At 38.8% G+C, this 19960-nt stretch overlaps 1 protein-coding gene across 2 annotated transcripts in view; it reads right to left on the bottom strand.

The window, feature by feature from the left end:
* Nucleotides 1-19960, bottom strand: part of elovl5 (ELOVL fatty acid elongase 5) — a 36072-nt gene that overhangs the window by 11922 nt on the left and 4190 nt on the right. For both annotated transcript variants that reach the window (XM_007240054.4, XM_022685041.2), the window contains exons 2-3: nucleotides 12530-12594; nucleotides 9673-9860 (exon numbers count right to left, since the gene is read on the bottom strand). In XM_007240054.4, coding sequence (XP_007240116.1) covers nucleotides 9673-9860; nucleotides 12530-12587 — 246 coding nt within the window. In that variant the 5' untranslated portion in view covers nucleotides 12588-12594. The remainder of the gene's footprint in view (nucleotides 1-9672; nucleotides 9861-12529; nucleotides 12595-19960) is intronic.

Genomic DNA, 19960 nt, shown 5'->3' on the forward strand with positions numbered 1-19960 from the left:
ATTCAGGAGGGATAGTCAGTAAGCAAGAGCGCGGTAGTGACCCAAGTGGCAGTACGCGTTGCTAATTTTTGACGCGCATGCGTACCTGCGTACCAGTTATGTGCATCCCTGTTAATAAGCATGCTGCAGTTAAGAAGTTTCATATAAAAAAAGCCCATGGTTCTCTCCTGACCTACACTTGCTTCTGCAACAAAAGAATGCAGCTTGGCGAAAAGCTCGCTCTTCAGGGTCCCATTCAGACAAAGTTATCTTTTGCCAAATTCGTAATAAAGCTACCCAAGCACTGCGTAAATATAAAGAGGAGAATTATAACGAACAGTTTAAACGCTGTGGTTCTGATCCCAAGCAGTTTTGGAAGACAGCATGTTTTTTTTTGTAAACAAACCATCATTTGTTCCAACAGCACATAAACATGACGATATTCTAGTCATGGACAGAACTCAGATGGCTGATATTTTTAACAAACATTTTATAGAGCCTGTCTATCCTCATAATGCAACCTCTAACACCTCGGATTCACTCTCGTCCACAAAGGCAAACTCCTCTGCCTCCTATGGCACAACTCATAGCTTTTTCATCAAGCCAGTTACTGAGAAAGAGGTTTTGAGAGAACTGCTCATGGTGGATGCAAAAAAAACAGCTGGGTTAGATGCACTAGACCCATTCTTTTTAAAATTAGCAGCTGCCATTATAGCCACCCCTATAACAGATATTTTCAACTTATCAATACACTCTGCTGAAATACAAAATGACTGGAAGACAGCTATTGTACGACCTTTTTTTTAAAAATGGAGATCAAGCTGATCCAAATTGCTATAGGCCAATTTCCATTCTACCCTCTATCTCAAAGGTCTATAAAACTTGTCAATAAGCAATTAAACCATTATCTTAATGAAAATGAAATGTTATCTGGGGTACAGTCTGGCTTCCGAGCAGGTTATGAATGTGTCAGTGCAGTTTTAAAAGTCCTCAATGATATTATATCTGCAGTGGATGTTAGGCAACATTGTGCTGCAATATTTATTGACTAGGCTAAAGCGTTTGATTCAGTTGACCACAAAATTTTAATACAAAGACTGGGTAGCATAGGGTTTACTGACCATTCCTTAGCATGGTTTTTAAACTATCTGTCTTTTAGGACACAGAGTGTGAAATTAGAAGATGTTCTCTCATCTCCATGCCGGGTTACAAAAAGTGTCCCTCAAGGGTTAGGACCTACATTGTTCTCAATATACATTAATAATATTCCATTTTCTGCCGGCAATGCTTTTGCTCATCTGTATGCAGATGATACAATCCTGTATGCTTCTGGTTCCTGCCCTAACTGTGTACTATCCATACTTCAAGACAGCTTTTCTCAGCTTCAAAATTTCTTTGCTAAGCTCAAACTGTCATTGAACATTTCTAAGACAAAGGTTATGTGGTTTGATCGGAAGGGCAATTTAAATGACTCAACCCTCAAAATCACGACCAAAGAAGGAGCTGTCTTGGAACAAAGTATAAGTAGGCGTCTGGCTAGACAGCTCATTATCTTTCTTTCATCATATCACAAATTTACAAGTAAAAGTCAGGGCAAAACTTGGCTTTCTTTACAGAAATCTCTCATCTTTTACCCAGGTTGCCAAGCTTTCTCTGGTTCAGATGACTCTGCTGCCCCTGTTTGTTTATGGCGACACAGTTTACAGACTGGCGAATAAAAGTTCCTTACAGAAGCTGGACGCTCTGTATCGTTCTGCTCTTCATTTCATTACAAATGCTCACTCTAGAACCCATCACTGCTCTCTTTATACTCTGGTTAGTTGGCCTTCTTGACACTCGTTGCAGTATACACTGGTTCACACTTATCTACAAAAGCCTCCTTGGCCAATCACCGCCTTATCTACAGAACGTGATCCAACCACTGCCTGTTACATACAACACCCGCTCTGCCAGCACCATTCAGCTTAAAATTCCCAAAACAAATACTACTTTTGGCAGATTATCATTTCAGTCATCTGTTGCAGAAGACTGGAACACATTACAAAAAACTCTAAAATTAGAGGCTTTTATCCCCATTTCACAATTAAAAAAATGTGTTCAAGAGCTTTTTACTGATACATGCACATGCTTTGCGATTAATTGACTGTTTTAACATTATTGTTTTTTTTTTTGTATGTTTCTGTTTATTAGATTGTTTGTTGCTTTTATGTTGTTCCTCATGTGGTGTCTGCTGCTTGACAGGCTGTTATTGTAAATAAGAACTTGTTCTTAATGACTAGCCTGGTGAAATAAAGGTGAAATAAATAAAAATATTTAAAAAAAGAAAAGGTACTGGAGAGCCCAGTTGCGTCGACAAGAATCCAGGATCTCCAGCATCAAATACATAGACATAGACATGCCCTCACATAGTCAGGGCATGCCTCAGACAGGGGACCGGGAACTACAGGCTTAAGCAGAGAGACATAGAATGAGTTGTGAAGATGATACTGAGGAGGAAGTTCCAACTTATAAGTGACATCATAAATGGCTGAAATAACCTTAAATGGACCCAGATACTTGGGCAACAGTGTGCAACACGAACCCTCAAACCTAAAGTCCTTAGAAAACAACCATACCTGGTCCCCTGGTGAATACTTGGGGGTGGCACTCCTACATCTGTCTGCCTGCTCCTTGTACTTCGGCAGGAGAGTGTGGATGTGGTGATGTGTCTCCTCCCAGACACGTTCACTGCGTCTCATTCAATCATTAATGGCAGGAATGTCAGTAGAACATGCAGTCCAGGGAGTCAGGGGTGGTTGGTAGCCTAACATACACTGAAACGGAGATCAAATACTGGGACCCGTCACTGGGATTTTTGAAATAATACAGTCTTAAGAATTTGCTCTTGGTTGGCTTTTTCACACTGGCCATTACAAGGGTAGGGTAGAAACCTGACGTGAGATTAACTGACACACCAAGGTGTTGAAAAAACGCTTTCTAAACTTGGTAAGTGAACCGGGGACCACAATCAGTGAGGATATTCTCGGGTATACCATAATATCTACATATGTGTTCAAACAAGGCTTGGGCTGTTTGGAGGGCTGTGGGAAGTGAACTAAATGGGATGAGTCCGAGTCACCGTGAAACCTGTCAACTATGGTAAGTATGGTGGTGTAGCCATTGGATGGGGTTAAATCAGTGACGAAGTCTAGAGATAAATGGGACCAGGGACGATCAGGGTCGGGTAATGGTACTAGTTTACCAGCAGAATGTGATTTAGGAGTTGCACTGAGCACATACGGAACAAGAAGCTAAAAACTCATGAACATCACAGAGCAGAGTGTCCCTCGGTCGGAGATAAGCTGCAATGTGCGTGATTCACCAGGGTGACCAGATGTGAGGGGTGAATGTGCCCCATGTAATACGTTGGGTACAAAACTGGGTAGGGACAAACATTTTACCGTCAGGAGTACCCTCTGGTGGAGTTTGGTAAACAGCTGCCTGTCGAATCTGTTCATTAAATTCTAACTGAGCAGCAATGAAAACAGACGGAGGTAGGATGAGTTCAGGAGCAGACACCTCTTCATCCTCAGAGAAGACCCTAGACAAGGCATCAGCCTTGGTGTTGCAAAGACCAGGATGAAGCGAAATAGAGAAATCAAAACGCGAGAAGAACAGAGACCAGCAGGCTTGAGGTGAGTAAGGCATTTCGCAGAATGAGAACCACAAACAGATGGGAGCAGTGACGTGCAGACGCTATGGCCCAATGTGTTTGGCAACTGCCCTTTTGCCGTCCTTGACTGATATTGCCCTTCCGAGGGAGGGGAAAAACTAATATAGGCAAATATGATTTCATTTTTCAACAAGAGTTTCTTTATAATTCGTAATTTTGATTGAAGTTTCGTAAAATAAAGTTTTCAAAGTCAATCATTCAGATTCAGACACCTCGAGAGGGAGGGGCACGGGCGTAGCGGGGGACATGCAGCACGCTTCACTAGAAAAAAAAAAAAAAAAACGCAGCACACGACCGGGTGGCGCTTCAGCCGACTAGCACAGACCCAAGAGGAGTTTGAAGATGCCGTGGGCAGTGTTGTGCCAGTTCATAGCTTTTCTGAACTAGTTCAACTTCAGTTCATACGTGCTCAAAGTGAACAGTTCACGTTCAAAGTTAACAATTTTAATTCTGAACTAGTTCAAAGTTCAGTTCATTTTACTTTTTTCGTGAGATATTCAAATAAATACTTTTTTTCACACTACAAGCTAGAAATCACTATACGTTCTTTGAAACTGCTCATTGTAGCCATTTGCTCATGACACTGCAATTGTGGGTTTCTTACCAGGTGATGAATCTCTCTCTCTCTTACATGCAGCTGATAACATTTCATTTTATCAAGCAAGATGAGTGACGGACATAAAGAGACGAATACAGGAGAGAGAGAGACTCTCTTCAGGTTAGCCCTTTCTTCAGGTTAGAGCAACTTCCCTTCAAGATTTCTGTGCACGTCCCTGGATGAGAGGCACCTTCTAGCCAGTTTAATGGCTAACAACTCCCCATCACAAATACCATAATTGCATTCCGCAGGAGATAACTTGCGGGAGAAGAAAGCCACCGGAAACAACTTAAACGAAGTACAAGAACGTTGCAATAATACAGCCCCAATCCCTGCCTCGAAAGCATCAACTTCAACAACGAATGGTAAGAAAGGATTGGGATGTTTAGGGACAGAAGCTGAAGTGAATGCACCCTTGAGGGTGTCAAATGCACACTGAGCAGCGTCTGTCCAATTTAAAGGTTTAGAGAATCCCTTTAACTGGGAAGTAAGAGAAGCGGCTAGGGAGCGAATTAATCGCCTATAGAAGTTAGTGAAACCTAGAAAGCTCAGTAACTCTTTCGCAGTAATAGGAGTGGGCCAAATTGTAACGACTGTAACCTTTACATTATTCAGAAAGACGCCAGCAGAACTGATCATATAACCATGTAAGGAGACTCTTTCCACATGAATCTGCATTTCTCTGCTTTGGCATATAGATGGTGTCTCCACGCTTCAGGAGTGATTATAGGCACTACATAGATATAACTAGCAGCTGTTCGAGCGCAACTGGAATGAGTGGAAGGGGGTATGCATCTTTTTTTGTAATGTCATTATGACAATTATAAATTATCAATACATAGACGCAAAAAAATATCTTTTTTCTTCACAAAGAAGAACCCAGAACCCACAGGGGACTTAGCTGGCCGAATATAACTCTGGGTTCGAAGATATACACATCCACAAGACTTGGGTAAAGGGGCATTTTCAATGAGGTCAATCATAATCGTAAGGTCATAAGATCAGAGTACTCGGGGGAAATGTTCAATGGGACTTGGGGAGCAGGGCTTTCAATAGGCGTGGTTGAGAGTGAGATATGGCAAAAATCTAAACAATTATCAAAACAGTAAGGGGACCAAGAGACTAGGAAATGACGGTATCATGCGTGTGTAACCATAGAAAGCCTAAAACTAGGGAACGAACAGAGACTGGTATAAAAAAAAAGGTGATTTCCTCAGTGTGTTGGAAACTAGTGAGCAAGGTGACAGGGAGAGTCTGCTGTGTGATTGTTGCACAGCCAACAAGTCTTCAAACCAGCAGAGTTTGGGCTAGCAGAGGTGTGTGTACAGTCTCCACAGGAACTCCCAGCTTCTGTACCAGATCAGTGTGGATGATGTTCCCATTGGCATCAAAGTCAATCAGGGTTGTAACATGAACAAAGATATTTTGGAACAACACCAGAACCTCCCGCTGTCAGCAGGAGACTCAGAGCTAACTTCAGTGCTACTAGTGAGCATCCGAGAGGAAGTCATAATAATAATTTTTAATTTGTAACACACTTTACATTTAAAACAAATCTCAAAGTGCTACATCGCAGAAGCATCATTATAGGAACATCACTATAAAACATAAAAATTACTATACTGGAGTGAGGAGTTCTTTCAGATAAGCCGGAGCGTTGTCATAGATGCACTGGTGGGTGAGGAGAGAAACCCTGTATTCAATCCTAGCAGAGATGGGGAGCCAATAAAGAGAACAGAGGATGGGTTTAATGTGTTCATATTTTCAGGATCATACCATCAGGATCCGAGCAGCGCTGTTTTGAACATATTGTAGCCTTTGAAGACTCTTGACAGGAATCCCAAGGACGAGTGCATTGCAGTAGTCGAGTCTAGAGGAGATGAATGCGTATACCAGTTTTTCAGCATCAGATATGGTCAGAGTATGGAGAAATTTGGCAATGTTTCTGAGGTAGTGAAAGGAGACCTTGCACAGGACCTTGACTGAGAGACCCTTCCGAAACACAGTGAGTAAAGCTGCCTCATTCTTCCCACTGCCTGCTGCTATAGTGCAAAATTTAAGGGCATACTCTGCTACTGAGCTAGTGCCTTGGCTAAGAGAGAGTAAATGGTCCCCACTAGCTAACCCCGCATGATTTTGATCGAAAACCAACCGGAACTGAACCAGAAAGTCAAAACGAGACTAAAGTGAAGACCAGATAGCAGTAGCCTATTCTAATGCCTTGCCAAAAAGACAGGAAACAACAAAAGCTATTTTAGCTTAATCAGTGCTAGGCTGGGAGTTACTGAAGTAAACAAGAGCATTGTAGTAAAAAAAACACCATACTTATCAGGATTACTATCGTATGGTTCAGGCTTACACAAGGGTGTGAGATACTGGTGAACTAGTAGCTGGTATTGCCTGCAGATAAGACTGAACATTAACAACAAAGGAATGTAAACCTGCGCTAATCTAGGCTTTCTTAGAGCTATAAGAGCTCTGCTGGTTAGCTAGCTCACACACACTCTGGGTGAGGCCTACCAGCATCTGCTGATGCTGCCCAAGAACCTGGTCGTGCTTACACAAACCAGAGAGCAGAGCTTCACGATCCGCTGTCTCCATGTTGGCCCGGTTTTCTGACACAAATGCCAGACACAGGTGAGACACATGCAAATTATCATCAGAGAATTTATTAATGATGGTAACAGTACTACAAGGAAAACCAAGCACAGGTTTAGCTAAATCGGTAATCAGTAAAGAAACAGGCAGAGGTCATACACAAAAGGCAGAGAAGATAAAGAGAATGAGAGGTAGAAGAGCTAGAAACTAGACTCAAAATAGGAAATACGGGTTATTTATACAGGGCTGAACAGGTGAGAACTGAGTAACTGAGTAACTGAATTACAGTCCATGGCAGGCAGACAGGAAGTGGCTGGCCTGACACAGGAATAGGGAAGTTGGTCAGAGATGATGAAAAGATGGATGGAGCGCAACACAAGGCAATCCTAGAATAAAACATGGTGAAGGCTGCAAAGGAGATTTAGGACAACGACTCTAAACATACAACCAGAGCTACAATGGAATGGTTTAGATCAGAGAATATCCATGTGTTAGAATGACCCAGTCAAAGTCCTGACCTATTACAGCTTCATACATTGTACTATAAGAGATTTTCAAAACAAATGACATTTTCTTTTGTTCTATAGAAGTAGTAAACCCCCCTCTGTAGCTAATCAAACATTAAACACATTCTTTCTTCTTTTATCTTAATGAACAGTTATTCACTCTTTTAGATCCTACAATAATGTGGCCAACCTTTGGATACCTTACACAAGTCCTCGACCTTGATTAAGAAATCAGCGTGGGCAGATCAATTGTAATTATAAACTGCTGAATCAAATTTTCAAGCTCTATAAATTTCCTGACTCGTCAAACATTGTTTCAACACTCAGCAATCATGGGCTCCTCTAAGCAACTCTCTAAAGATCCAAATGAAAGTAATCAATGCCTAGAGACCAAGAGAGCCAAGTGTTCTGGATTAGCCTTTTCAATAATAATTCAAGAACTTCTTACCAAAAGTGAAGCACATAAAGGTGTCTCCATCATGCTTTGGGGTTGTGTTGCTGCTGGTGGCACTTATAATATTTCACAGCAAATCATTAATGTAATCAGACCATCCTAAAAAAAGGCTGATAAAATAATAGCATCCATGTGAGGAGTTTAAAACAAGCTTCTGGAGTGGCCCTTAAGGCCTGAGGCATCACAGCAGATTTTGGACAGAGCTTAAGCTTAAGCATGTTTTATTCATGATTAGTTACACATGATGTGTTTGCTAGTTTCACAATTAAAAACAAAATGTGTCATTTGGTCACAGGTACTCACTTCTCCAGTCACTCTCATCTCTGCTGAGCTTCATCTAGGTAGTCTTCACCTAGATACTGCTCATTAGCTCTTCTTTCCCTCCTTCACATCTATTCCACCTGGGACTTATTTCTACACATTCATCTATCTACACCACCACTCAAAAGTTTGGAATTTTCTTGTTTTCAATGGAAACACACTTCAGATTATGAAAAAAGCAAATAAACAGGACATGCAGACATTGTCAGAGTAAGAGATACTGATTTTAATGAAAATGATGAACCTTGCCATTATTAAAAAAAGCCAAATTTTGCAGTAATTACAGCCTGGCAAATTCTAGGCATTCTGGCTGTCAACTTTTTGAGGTAATCTATTGTGATTTCACCCCGTGCTTCCTGTAGTATCTCCCACAACCTGGATTGGCTTGATGCAGTCTTCCTCCGTAACATACGGTCAAGCTGCTGCCACAACAGCTCATTAGGGTTTCTTTAAGATTCCTTCTACTCTGTATAAATCTCCTATTTTATCACCTTCAAAGCATTCCCAGACCATAACACGCTGCCTCCACCATGCTTGACAGATGGCATTAAGCATTGGTTATGCATCTTTTCATTGGTCCTGCGCCTCACATCTTTTTCTGATCCAAAGACCTCAAACTTGAACTCATCTGTCCACAACACCTTCTTCCAATCTTCCAGTGTTCAATGTCTTTTCTCTTCAGCCCATCGTAGTCTTTTCTTTTTATTGGCCAGTGTGAGGTATGACTTTTTCTTGGCAAGTCCAGAAGTCCAGCATCCTGAAGTCGCCTCTTGACTGTTAATGCTGAGACTGTTGTTTGACAGGTTCCATTTAGTGCAGCTAAATGGAGTCATTTTACAGCCTGTGAAGTGTCTTTCTCTCAAACTGCACACTCTAAAATATTTATCTACTTGCACAGTTGTTCATCAGGGCCTCCCACTTCCTGTCCTTGTTAGAGCTAGTTTGTGATTTAGGCAGAGGACTGAGAATTGCTGATAGTAGGACTATATGCAAAAAAGGCCTCTATACAAAAATAGACTTTAATTCAAACATTTTTATTATTTAAAAATCATCTGACACTTAAATTAATTGTTGTGGACAATATTGTTTGTGAATTGCATGAAAATGTGTTTTTCTTTAAAAAGAGGGAAATCTATTTATCTAAACTATCTATCCATCCATCCATCCTCAATTTGTTTTGGACTTTCACTGAATTCATTATATCCTCTCAATACGCAAGATTTGCATATTGAGAGATCTTTATACAGCTTTTTACCAATTCTGCCCATCGATGTTCAATCATCTTAAAAGACAGTTTTCCCTATGCAGCTACTGCTTGTTTCTGTTGTCCATTCCTAAAATGAGCATACTCCAACTTTTTTCATCCTCTCAAAATAATTCTTCTATTGTTCAGTACAGAGCATGTCTGGATCTGACTGCTTTTCATGCACTTAAGAGTATGTCACATGTCCAAAAGAATTCACTGCCCATGAAATTGCACTTGAGGAAAAGCAGTACAACTCACCTCGTAAAACATGTAGAGGGACAACAGAGTGAGAGCAAGGTTATACACGACTAGGATCCTCCTGCAGGAGAACGGCTGCCTGTTGTTCATGTACTTTGGACCCATCCATACAATGAGAAGGTACATGATGGTGAACGCAAATGTGGGTGGATAGTTGTCCAGTAAAAGCCATCCTCTCACACGAGGATCTAAAAGAAAGAAAGAAAAACAAACATTGATCTTTTCTCCCTTTGTCAATGGGCTCATTTCAATTAACCACACTGAGATAAAAAAAAGCTGAAAGCTCTGGAATTATTAAAGAGGAAAAGAAAATGTGTGAAATTAGTGAAAAAAACATAAAAAAACATAAAAAAAAAAACACAATTGTGCAGTGCAGAGATGTTAATGATCAAACACTGAGTCAATAATTACAGGCTGATTTTCTATATTTTATAGTTTTTATGTACTTGTACACTAATGCTGGGACATAAAGGCTTAAAAAATTTAATATTTTGCACACATTTATGTTACATGGATAAATGAATACAAACTTGAATTGATTTTGGAGGACTACGAAATGTATTTGTACAGAAATCCAATTAAATGCAGTATATCAAATACACCTTTAAAATACCAGTCAAATCTAAACATCAAGCTGATGTCAGATCTAAAATATTTGGACAGTGACACATTTTGTATTTGTTCCTTTATATACCACCTAAATGGATTCTAACTTTAAACAGACTAAGTAGGCTGTGTAGACTTTCAGCTTTAATTTAAACAAACAAAGACATAATTGAACAACAATCAGAACAACAACTTGGCCTTAGATGGGTTCGGAGAGCCATTTCGACAGGATCGACAGGGTGAAATGATGGGAAAAACTCAAGGCGTTGGGGTATTTTTATATCTGAACAAACGATACTGTAGCACTGTGACTGTGACACCAGATATCGAACTGTTATCCATATTAATACGTCCCTTCTTCCTGCCACGCGAATTTCGACAACTTTTTATAACAGTTGTGTATGTTCATCCCAAGGCAGATGCTGTTTCTGCTTCCAGTACTATCTATGAAGTACAAAATTTGCAGTGTGTGCACCTATGTACTACACCTAGTGTGTACATAAGACTGTTTTAAAGAGGGAGAAAACACAGATAAAGGACATTATATATTATTATATTTTTAATAAGTCTCTAGAGACACAGCATGTACCTACGGTATGGAAGGATTCAGTAGTGGGTCCTATTCCAAAATTAAGCTGCCCAAAAACTTTTACTGATTTTAGACTGGTTGCTCTTTTGTTACATAAATTGTAATGAAAACTTTTGAGAAAATGATAAGGTCCGAAACCCAAAGAAAAACTGTACATAAACTTGACCCTCATGCAGTTTCCTATAGGCCCCAAAGAGGAGTCAAAGATGCTACTGTGACATTGCTTAATTTACTGTTTTAACATCTGAAGGAGAAAGGATCTCATGTTAGAATTTTATTTGCAGACTGCTTTCAACACAATCCAACCCCATATTCTGATCACAAGGCTTTTTGATCTTGTGGGCTGGATACTTGAATTTGGAACTAATATGACTCAAAGAGTGAGGGTAAACAGGACTTTATCTAATAATATCTGCTCCTCAACAGGCTCCAATAAAATGTATCAAAGACCAAAAATATGGTAATGATTTTAGACGATATGACCACATACATGAGATGATGTGTACAACACGATGAATGTGTACAACACTATAAATACCTAAGAACAATAATAAATTCAAAATTGAAATTGGAAGCAAATAGCGAGGCTGTGTGTAAAAGGGGCAGCAGTGTTTGCGCTGTTTGAGAAGACTGAACTACTTCCACGTGGATAAAACGATAATGATTTTATTTTAACAGGCTTTTATCAAATCAATTTTAGCTTTTTCCTTGGGTGCATGGTTTGGTAATTTAACATTTAAAAAGAGGATTCAGATTGTAAAATGGGCAAATAAGTTGATTGCTAAGCCATTACTCAACTTGGAGACCTTGTATGGCAGACAGTAAAGGCAGATAACTAAGGCAAATTTGGAGCACACTACTCATCCCCGTGTACAGTGAATTTAGGTCACTTCCTAAATCTACATTGTAGATTCTCACTGAAGGCATCAAAACGATGAATGAACACATGTGGAGTTTTATGTACTTAACAAAAAATGAGCTGGCCTCTACAGTCACCAGACCTGAACCCAAAATGGTTTGGGGTGAGCTGGACCACAGAGTGAAGGCAAAGGGGCAACAAGTGCTAAACAACTCTGGGAACTCCTTCCTTCAAGACTGTTGGAAAACCATTTCAGTTGACCACCTCTTGAAGCTCATTGAGTGAATGCTTAGTTATTTTAACTTTTTTTTTTTAAGTACATAAAAATGTTCATTCATAGTTTTGATGCTTCAGTGAGAATCTACAATGTAAATAGTCATAAAAAAGAAAACGCATTGAAAATAAAAAGGTGTTTCCAAACATTTGGCCTGTACTGTATAATTTCCTTCATCTTCACAATAATGTACTATTATGTGTTTGTCCATCACTTAAAATCTCAATTAAACACATTTAAGTTTGTGGTTGTAAGGTGACAAAATGTCACAAAATATCCTTCCTCCTCAGAATCCTAAACTGTAAAAAAATGTACACTGCTCCATTTCAAATGCATTAAGTTGTGTACACGCACAAGTACTATGGTGAGTGCCTATAATAATAAGACAAAAACTGGGGCAGTTCAAATGTAAAATTCAACATCTCTGCAACATTAATAACTGGTAATGTAAACAAAAAAAGAGACTTATCTGAGGAGATAACACTGAGATGCTTCTTTCACAGATGGTGCTGCATGTAATTTAACTTACCCCTGGGACCCATCCATGAGTCAATATATGTGTTCAGTCTGAGATTTAAGGCCTCCATCTCCAGCCTGTGGAAAAGCATGGTAATATTAGCATATTGGCATCTCGTTTTCACCCTGTAGGGTGAGGGATATCACTGGCAGCTTAAAGGAAGGATGTCCTGGCACAAAGGATCCTGTGAAAGCTCAACATAAACATCAACTTTTCTCAGCCATAAGTTCAGAAAAGTTTAGACTGGTTTAGGTCTTCACGTCCAAAGAAACTTTTTAAATGGGTGACTCAAATGTGTTGGAAGCAGTTAAACAAATTTCTCAAATGTGTATAAATATTTTAGTCAAAAACATCACAGGTAAGAAATCAGTAAAAGGTGGTTCTGATGCACTCTGATGCACTCTCTTGTCTCTCCAACTCTTTTCAGTTGTAATTCTGTTTTCTGTGCTTTAATCATGTGTGAATGAGCAGAGTAAGAAGACTGAGTTTGTTGTTCTGATATCTCCATGTTTGCAGAAGCTCTGTTATCAGTGCCATTAGCCGCAGGTGGCTCAGGTGGCCAGCAAAACTGTTATTGCCAGAAAAAGGTCCCAGGACCTGCCGGACCATCTTTTTAAAAAATTAATATGTTTGGCTTGGCAGAAATGATAGCACAGGTACACTGATGCCATTTATTAGAATATTTTGCCCCCTTGGCATATAGGAATTTTACTGTTTTTCATATAAATGAGAAAAAAAAACTTAAGGACTGCTGCCTTGAATTGTAAAAACACTAAAACCTGTAAGATGTAAACTGCAAGATATCTGTAAATAATTTCCCTTGTAAAAAAAGATTACTAGTTAAAACAGTAAAACTGTAGATATTTAAAATTTTCGATCAACTCGACAACTGCACACATTCAAAATGCACATTACTATTAGTCAAAACTAAATTAGAGATCTTATGAACTAGATATGTTGATCTAGACTTTTTACTGAACTAGTACAAATGTAAATTTAGATATTTATAATTTGAGCTTTACTAGAAAAAAAGAGAATTTATATATATATACACATACATATACATATGAAAACATACATTAAAAATTAAATTGATTCTCCTTAAATCATCATTACTTACACCGAGAAAAGTGATTTGTCTGCAGCTCGATGTTAAACACTGAGGTTAGCAGAGCAGCTCTAGGCTGTTACTCGGTTAATGTTAAACACTAGGGTTAGCAGAGCAGTTCTAATCTGTTACTGGGTTGCTGAGTTACTGTTACACACTGATAAGCAGAGCTACTCTAAGATATTACTGGGTTACCATTAAACACTGTGATTAGCAGAGCAGCCTTAGGCTGTTACTAGGTTACTGTTACACACTGTGATTTTCAGAGCAGCTCTAGTCTGTTACTGAGTTACTGTTAAACACAGATTAGCTGAGCGTTTCTGGGCTGGTACTGGGGTACTGTTAAACACTTTGATTAGCAAAGCAGCTCTACGCTGTTACCGGGTTACTGTTACACACTGATAAGCAGAGCTACTCTTGGCTGTTACTGTTAAACACTGGGATTAGAAGAGCAGCTCTAGGCTGTTACTAGGCTAATGTGAAACACTGTGATTTTCAGAGCAGCTATAGGCTGTTACTAAGTTACTGTTAAACACTGGTTAGCAGAGCGTTTCTGGGCTGGTACTGGGGTACTGTTGAACACTGTGATTAGCAGAGCAGCTCTATGCTGTTCCTAGGCAACTGTTAAACACAGTGATTTTCAGAGCAGCTCTAGACTGTTACTGGGTTACTGTTAAACAATGTAAGAAGCAGAGAAAATCCAGAAGCAGAGAAACTCTAGGCTGTTACTGGGTTACTGTTACACAGTGTACGGAGCAAAGCAGCTCTAGACTGTTACTAGACAATTGTTAAACACTTTGATTAGCAAAGCAGAGCCAAGACCAGGCTGCAGACAGAGAGGCTTAACCAACCGTCTGTGAGCTGCAAAGAGACGTTACCAAGATACCAATGTATTTAGACTGTATCTGATCCCCGAGTCAAACAAAAACGTCCAACTCAAACAGTCAATCCAAATAATTTAACCTATATTAAAAAATCATATCCAGACTGTAGTACTAACACTTCAAACCTAAAGATTGGTTTACTTAATATCAGATCTCTAAATTCAAAAGCAGTTCTAGTGAATGAAATGATAACTGATCAGAACATTGATGTTCTGTGTCTGACAGAAATCTGGATTAGGCCAAATGAATATGTAGCATTAAATGAAGCCACCCCTGCAGGCTACAAGGAGGTGGGGTCTGCATACTTTTCCGAAGTACCTTAGTTAGCAATCAGAAGCACTATGATAATTTTACTTCTTTTGAGCTTCTTTACACCAGTATAATTAATCGAGTTACAAAAAAGAATGCATTTTCCTTAATTAATATCTACAGACCACCAGGGCCCTATTTAGAATTTTTTAAAGAATTTAGTGATTTTGTCACAGATTTAGCAGTAAGTAGTGATAAAGTGATTATAGTTGGAGACTTCAACATTCATTTCAAAAAGTTGGATGATCCATTAAAAAGGGCATTCACATCGATTTTAGACTCAGTTGGTATTACTCAAAATATAACAGGACCTACTCATTACTGTAATCATACTCTGGATTTAGTTTTGACCCTGGGTGTTAGCATAGATAACCCGAATATTCGTTCTCAAAACGAATATTCGCAATTTCAGATCATTACCTTATTTCATTTAAATTACATCTCAGTCATAATATACGTACATCCCCTAGCTACTCTATGAAACGTTCAATTACGCCTTTTACAGCCCAACAATTTACCAATAAGCTTCCCGATTTATCAACTCTAATGTATTCTCCTGTAGACCCAGTAGAACTAGACAAACTAACCGAAGGTTTAGAAAATAATTAGCGAAATAATTTGCTCTACCTTAGATGTTGTAGCACCCCTTAAACATAAAATAGTGAGACAGAAAAAGCTTGCACCGTGGTACAATGATCAAACTCGTACCTTAAAGCAGTTAGTACGAAATTTACAGCGTAAATATTGATCAACTAAACTGGAAGTTTTTCACTCTGCGTTAAATATATATCTGCGTTATATATTTCTATTGTTAAATATAGAAAAGAACTTAATAAAGCCCGCTCAGCATATCTGGCCTCACAGATCGAGATTAATAAAAATAATCCTAGAGCTCTCTTTAGAGTTATTTCCAAATTAACTAAAAACCAAAAACCAAATTAACTGAACCGCAGATTCCAGCCATTCTCACCAGCAACGCTTTTATGGACTTTTTCGATAGTACATTTTTTTTTTTTTTTTTTTTTTTTAACCTTTATTTAACCAGGGTAGTCACATTGAGATTAAAAATCTCTTTTACAAGTGAGCCCTGACCAAGACAGCAGCACAAAAAACACAAATCAACTAATCTACACCCTTATAACACACATACAAACAAAATACTTTAACAAGAACAAGCATATGTATAAAAATTTGAGACAGCTGATTTAAATTCCTTCAGTGAAATAAACTGATCTAATCTAAAATGTTTCTGAAGATCATTCCAGACTGAAGGTGCGTCATAACTGAAAGACTTCTTTCCAAATTCAGACCGAACAGCAGGAATATCCAGTGTTATATAATTACTAGAGCGTAAATTATACAAGGAACCGTTTCTTATCAAAAATTCAGACAAATATGAGGGAAGCTGACCAATAATTCCTTTATACACAAAAACTGCCCAGTGTATTTGGCGTCTTACTGATAGTGGAGCCCAACCTGTCATTTCATACAGTTTACAATGATGCGTTAAGAAATTGGCACTTGTTATAAATCTCAATGCAGAATGATAAACAGAGTCCAGCGATTGCAGTGTCGTCTTTGGGGCAAATCTGTAAATTATATTCCCATAATCTAAAACAGGTTAAAAGGTTGCTTCAACTAATTTTTTCTTAGCCTGTTGAGTGAAGCAAGAACGGTTCCTAAAATAAAATCCAAGTTTCAGCTTTAGCTTTTTAGTGATATACTCAATATGTGATTTAAAAGAGAGCTTATCATCTAGCATAATGCCTAAGTATTTATAAGATGAAACTAACTCTATTGACTTACCAGACAGTGTACATATTTGAGGGACATGTATGTCATGTATCAGATTTTTGGAAAACAGCATATATTTTGTTTTCTGATCATTAAGGACTAATCGTAGATCATTAAGATTATGCTGAAATGTCACAAATGCTTCCTGTAACTTTGAAAGTGCTTGTACAGGTGATGAAGCACAGCTATAAATAATAGTATCATCTGCGTAAAAGTGCATATTGGCATTAGAAATATTACTACTTAGATTATTTATATATATAGTAAACAACAAGGGGCCTAAAATAGAACCCTGTGGCACTCCAGCACTGATATTCATCCTATCTGAAAGAATCCCCTCAAAGAGTACCTGCTGACATCTATTACTTAAGTAATTATTAAACCAACCAACCGCACTATTGGCCAATCCAATACTAGATAGACGGAACAATAGTACATCATGATTCACTGTATCAAATGCTTTTGATAGATCTACGAATAGGGCAGCACAAGATTCCCTACAATCAAGAGCACGAATTACATCATTAAGTACTTTGGTGGTAGCTGTAATGGTACTATGTTTTTTTCCGAAAACCAGATTGAGAAACAGACAAAATATTATAAGTAGATAGAAACTGCTTTACTTGATCTGAAACTAAGGATTCGAGAATTTTAGCTAATACTGACCATTTTGAAATTGGCCGATAATTGTCTAATTTAAAATGATCACCTCCCTTAAACAAGGGCTGAACTATAGCAGATTTCCAAACCTCTGGCACACAATTCTGCTCCAGTGATAAATTTAAAATGTAAGTAAGTGGTTCAACAATAATATCAGCTGCAAGTTTCAAGAAAAATGGTTCAATCTCATCAGACCCTGCAGGTTTTCTAGTATCCAACTTTTTTAGAATTGATAAGAGCTCATTTCTCATTACTTACATAAAATTGAAAACATTCGGAATAAAATTAAACAGATAAATAGCACATCCTCTTTGTCATCTGGTGTGGCTGATCTAGAACAAAACCCTGTCACCGAAGTTAGGTTGGAAGTCTTTAACCCACTTCCACAACTAGAACCAGAGAAAATTATCTCCTCTTCAAACAGCACAACCTGCACACTTGATACAGTTCCCACAAAATTACTAAAACAGGTACTGCCAGATATAATTAAATCTCTGTTAATGATAGTAAACTCATCGCTCACCCTGGGCCATGTACCCAAAGCCTTTAAAACAGCTGTAATTAAACCTCTGATCAAGAAACTTAATCTTGATCCCACTGTCCTGTCTAACTATAGACCTATTTCAAACTTACCGTTTATTTCTAAGATTTTAGAAAAAGCTGTGGCCAAACAACTTTGCTCTTACCTGCAAAGAAACCAGAGCTATGAAAAATTTAAATCTGGATTTAGGCCTCATCATAGCACTGAGACAGCTTTAGTTAGAATAACAAACGATCTACTTACAGCCGCCGACCAAGGCACTTCTCGATCTGAGCGCAGCCTTTGACACAATAGATCATACTATCCTTTTAGAAAGATTAGAGAACATGGTCGGTGTAACTGGAACTGCCTTATCATGGTTTGTGAGAACTGTGAGAACTGTGAGAATTACTCCATAAACTCCAGCTAGTGCAGAATGCAGCAGCAAGAGTGCTTACCAGAGCTAGAAAGTTCGATCACATTACACCTATTCTTTCATCCCTACATTGGCTACCTGTTAGATTTCGTATAGATTATAAAATACTTCTCCTGACGTATAAATCCCTCAATGGTCTGGCCCCGCATTATCTACAGGAACTCCTTACTCCTTACAATCCGCCGCGTTCACTCCGCTCCCAAGACGCTGGCCTGTTATTAGTCCCGCGTATTAGAAAAAACTATGCAGGAGGAAGAGCGTTCTTTTATAAAGCTCCCCAACTTTGGAATAGCCTCCCTATTGATATACGGGACTCAGACACACTCTCAATCTTTAAATCTAGACTCAAAACATTTCTATTTGCTCAAGCTTTTGAGTAATGTCTCATTACAATTTTCTTCCTCTTACAGCTTATCCAGCAAATATAAACCCTGTCCTAATCATCTGCTTTCTCTTTCTCTCCCCATGTCCTGAGCTGCTGCTGCCAAGTGCCCATCCCACTCCAGCAGAGTTTTATAAAACCATTCTAACCCCTTTTTCTTCCCTCCCCTCTCTGTTCTCTCTCTCTATCTTTCTCACATGTGCTGAGACGCCTGGCCGGCCGGTCTTCCTGGATGTGTCCGTCTGTGGTTCCAGCTTTCAGGAATCAGCCCTGTCCTTCTACTCATCAGAATTATTTCACAACCCTTCTAACTTCTGCTTTTTTTTCTCTTCCTTTCCTTTCTGTTTTCTCTATCTATTTCTTTTACATGTATGGAGATGCCCTGTTCCTGATGTTCCCAGCCTGGCTCTCCACTGACCGCTGTGTTGTTCTCCGGCTCTGCAACCCTGCACTGATTACCATTAACACACTCAGTATCTGTTTCTGTATTAGCCATAGCTCTATAGTTTGTGCCAATCACATTCTTATATTCATAAATTAGTACCTGTTATATTAGCCATAGTTCACATTAATTCTCTGTACTGTTTTGTTCTGTTATTTGTTTGTTGTTTGTTTGTACTGAGCGGGTCAACCCGAGTAGGATGGGTTCCTCGGACTGAGTCTTGGTTCCTTCCAAGGTTTCTTCCTCTTAAAGGGAGTTTTTCCTTGCCACTGTGTCACCATAAAATTGGCATCTCTGTGGTGCTGCTCATAAGAGGCGTGGACCTGTTTTTCCTATAAAGCGGCTTTGTGACAACCTTTCTTGTAAAAAGCGCTATATAAATAAAATTGAATTGAATTGAATTGATGGTTTAAACCATACTTAATCGATTGCTACCAGTTTGTGAGGGTAAGATATGGAATTCCACAAGGCTCTATATTAGGACCGTTATTATTTACATTATATATGCTCCCACTGGGCAAAGTTATTAGAAAACAACATGATGTGAATTTTCATTGTTATGCAGATGACACCCAGCTCTTCATATCAGCCAAACCTGATGACAGAGTGAGATTAAAGAAAATCGAGGATAGTGTAAAAGATGTGGAATTGTGGATGTCGCACAACTTCCTCCTATTAAACAGTGATAAAACAGAAATTCTCCTATTAGGCCCCAAAGCTGCTAGAAATAAATGATCAGACCTAATGCTAAATCTGTTGGACTTCAACGTCACCCCTGGTTCAGCAGCTAAAAACCTTGGAGTTATTATAGATTCAGATCTAGCATTCGATAAACACATATCTAATGTTACTAGAACAGCTTTTCTACACCTCCGTAATATTGCCAAGCTAAGAAATGCCCTATCACT

The sequence above is a fragment of the Astyanax mexicanus genome, chromosome 7 (assembly GCF_023375975.1).
Source record: "Astyanax mexicanus isolate ESR-SI-001 chromosome 7, AstMex3_surface, whole genome shotgun sequence".
NCBI lineage: Eukaryota > Metazoa > Chordata > Actinopteri > Characiformes > Acestrorhamphidae > Astyanax > Astyanax mexicanus.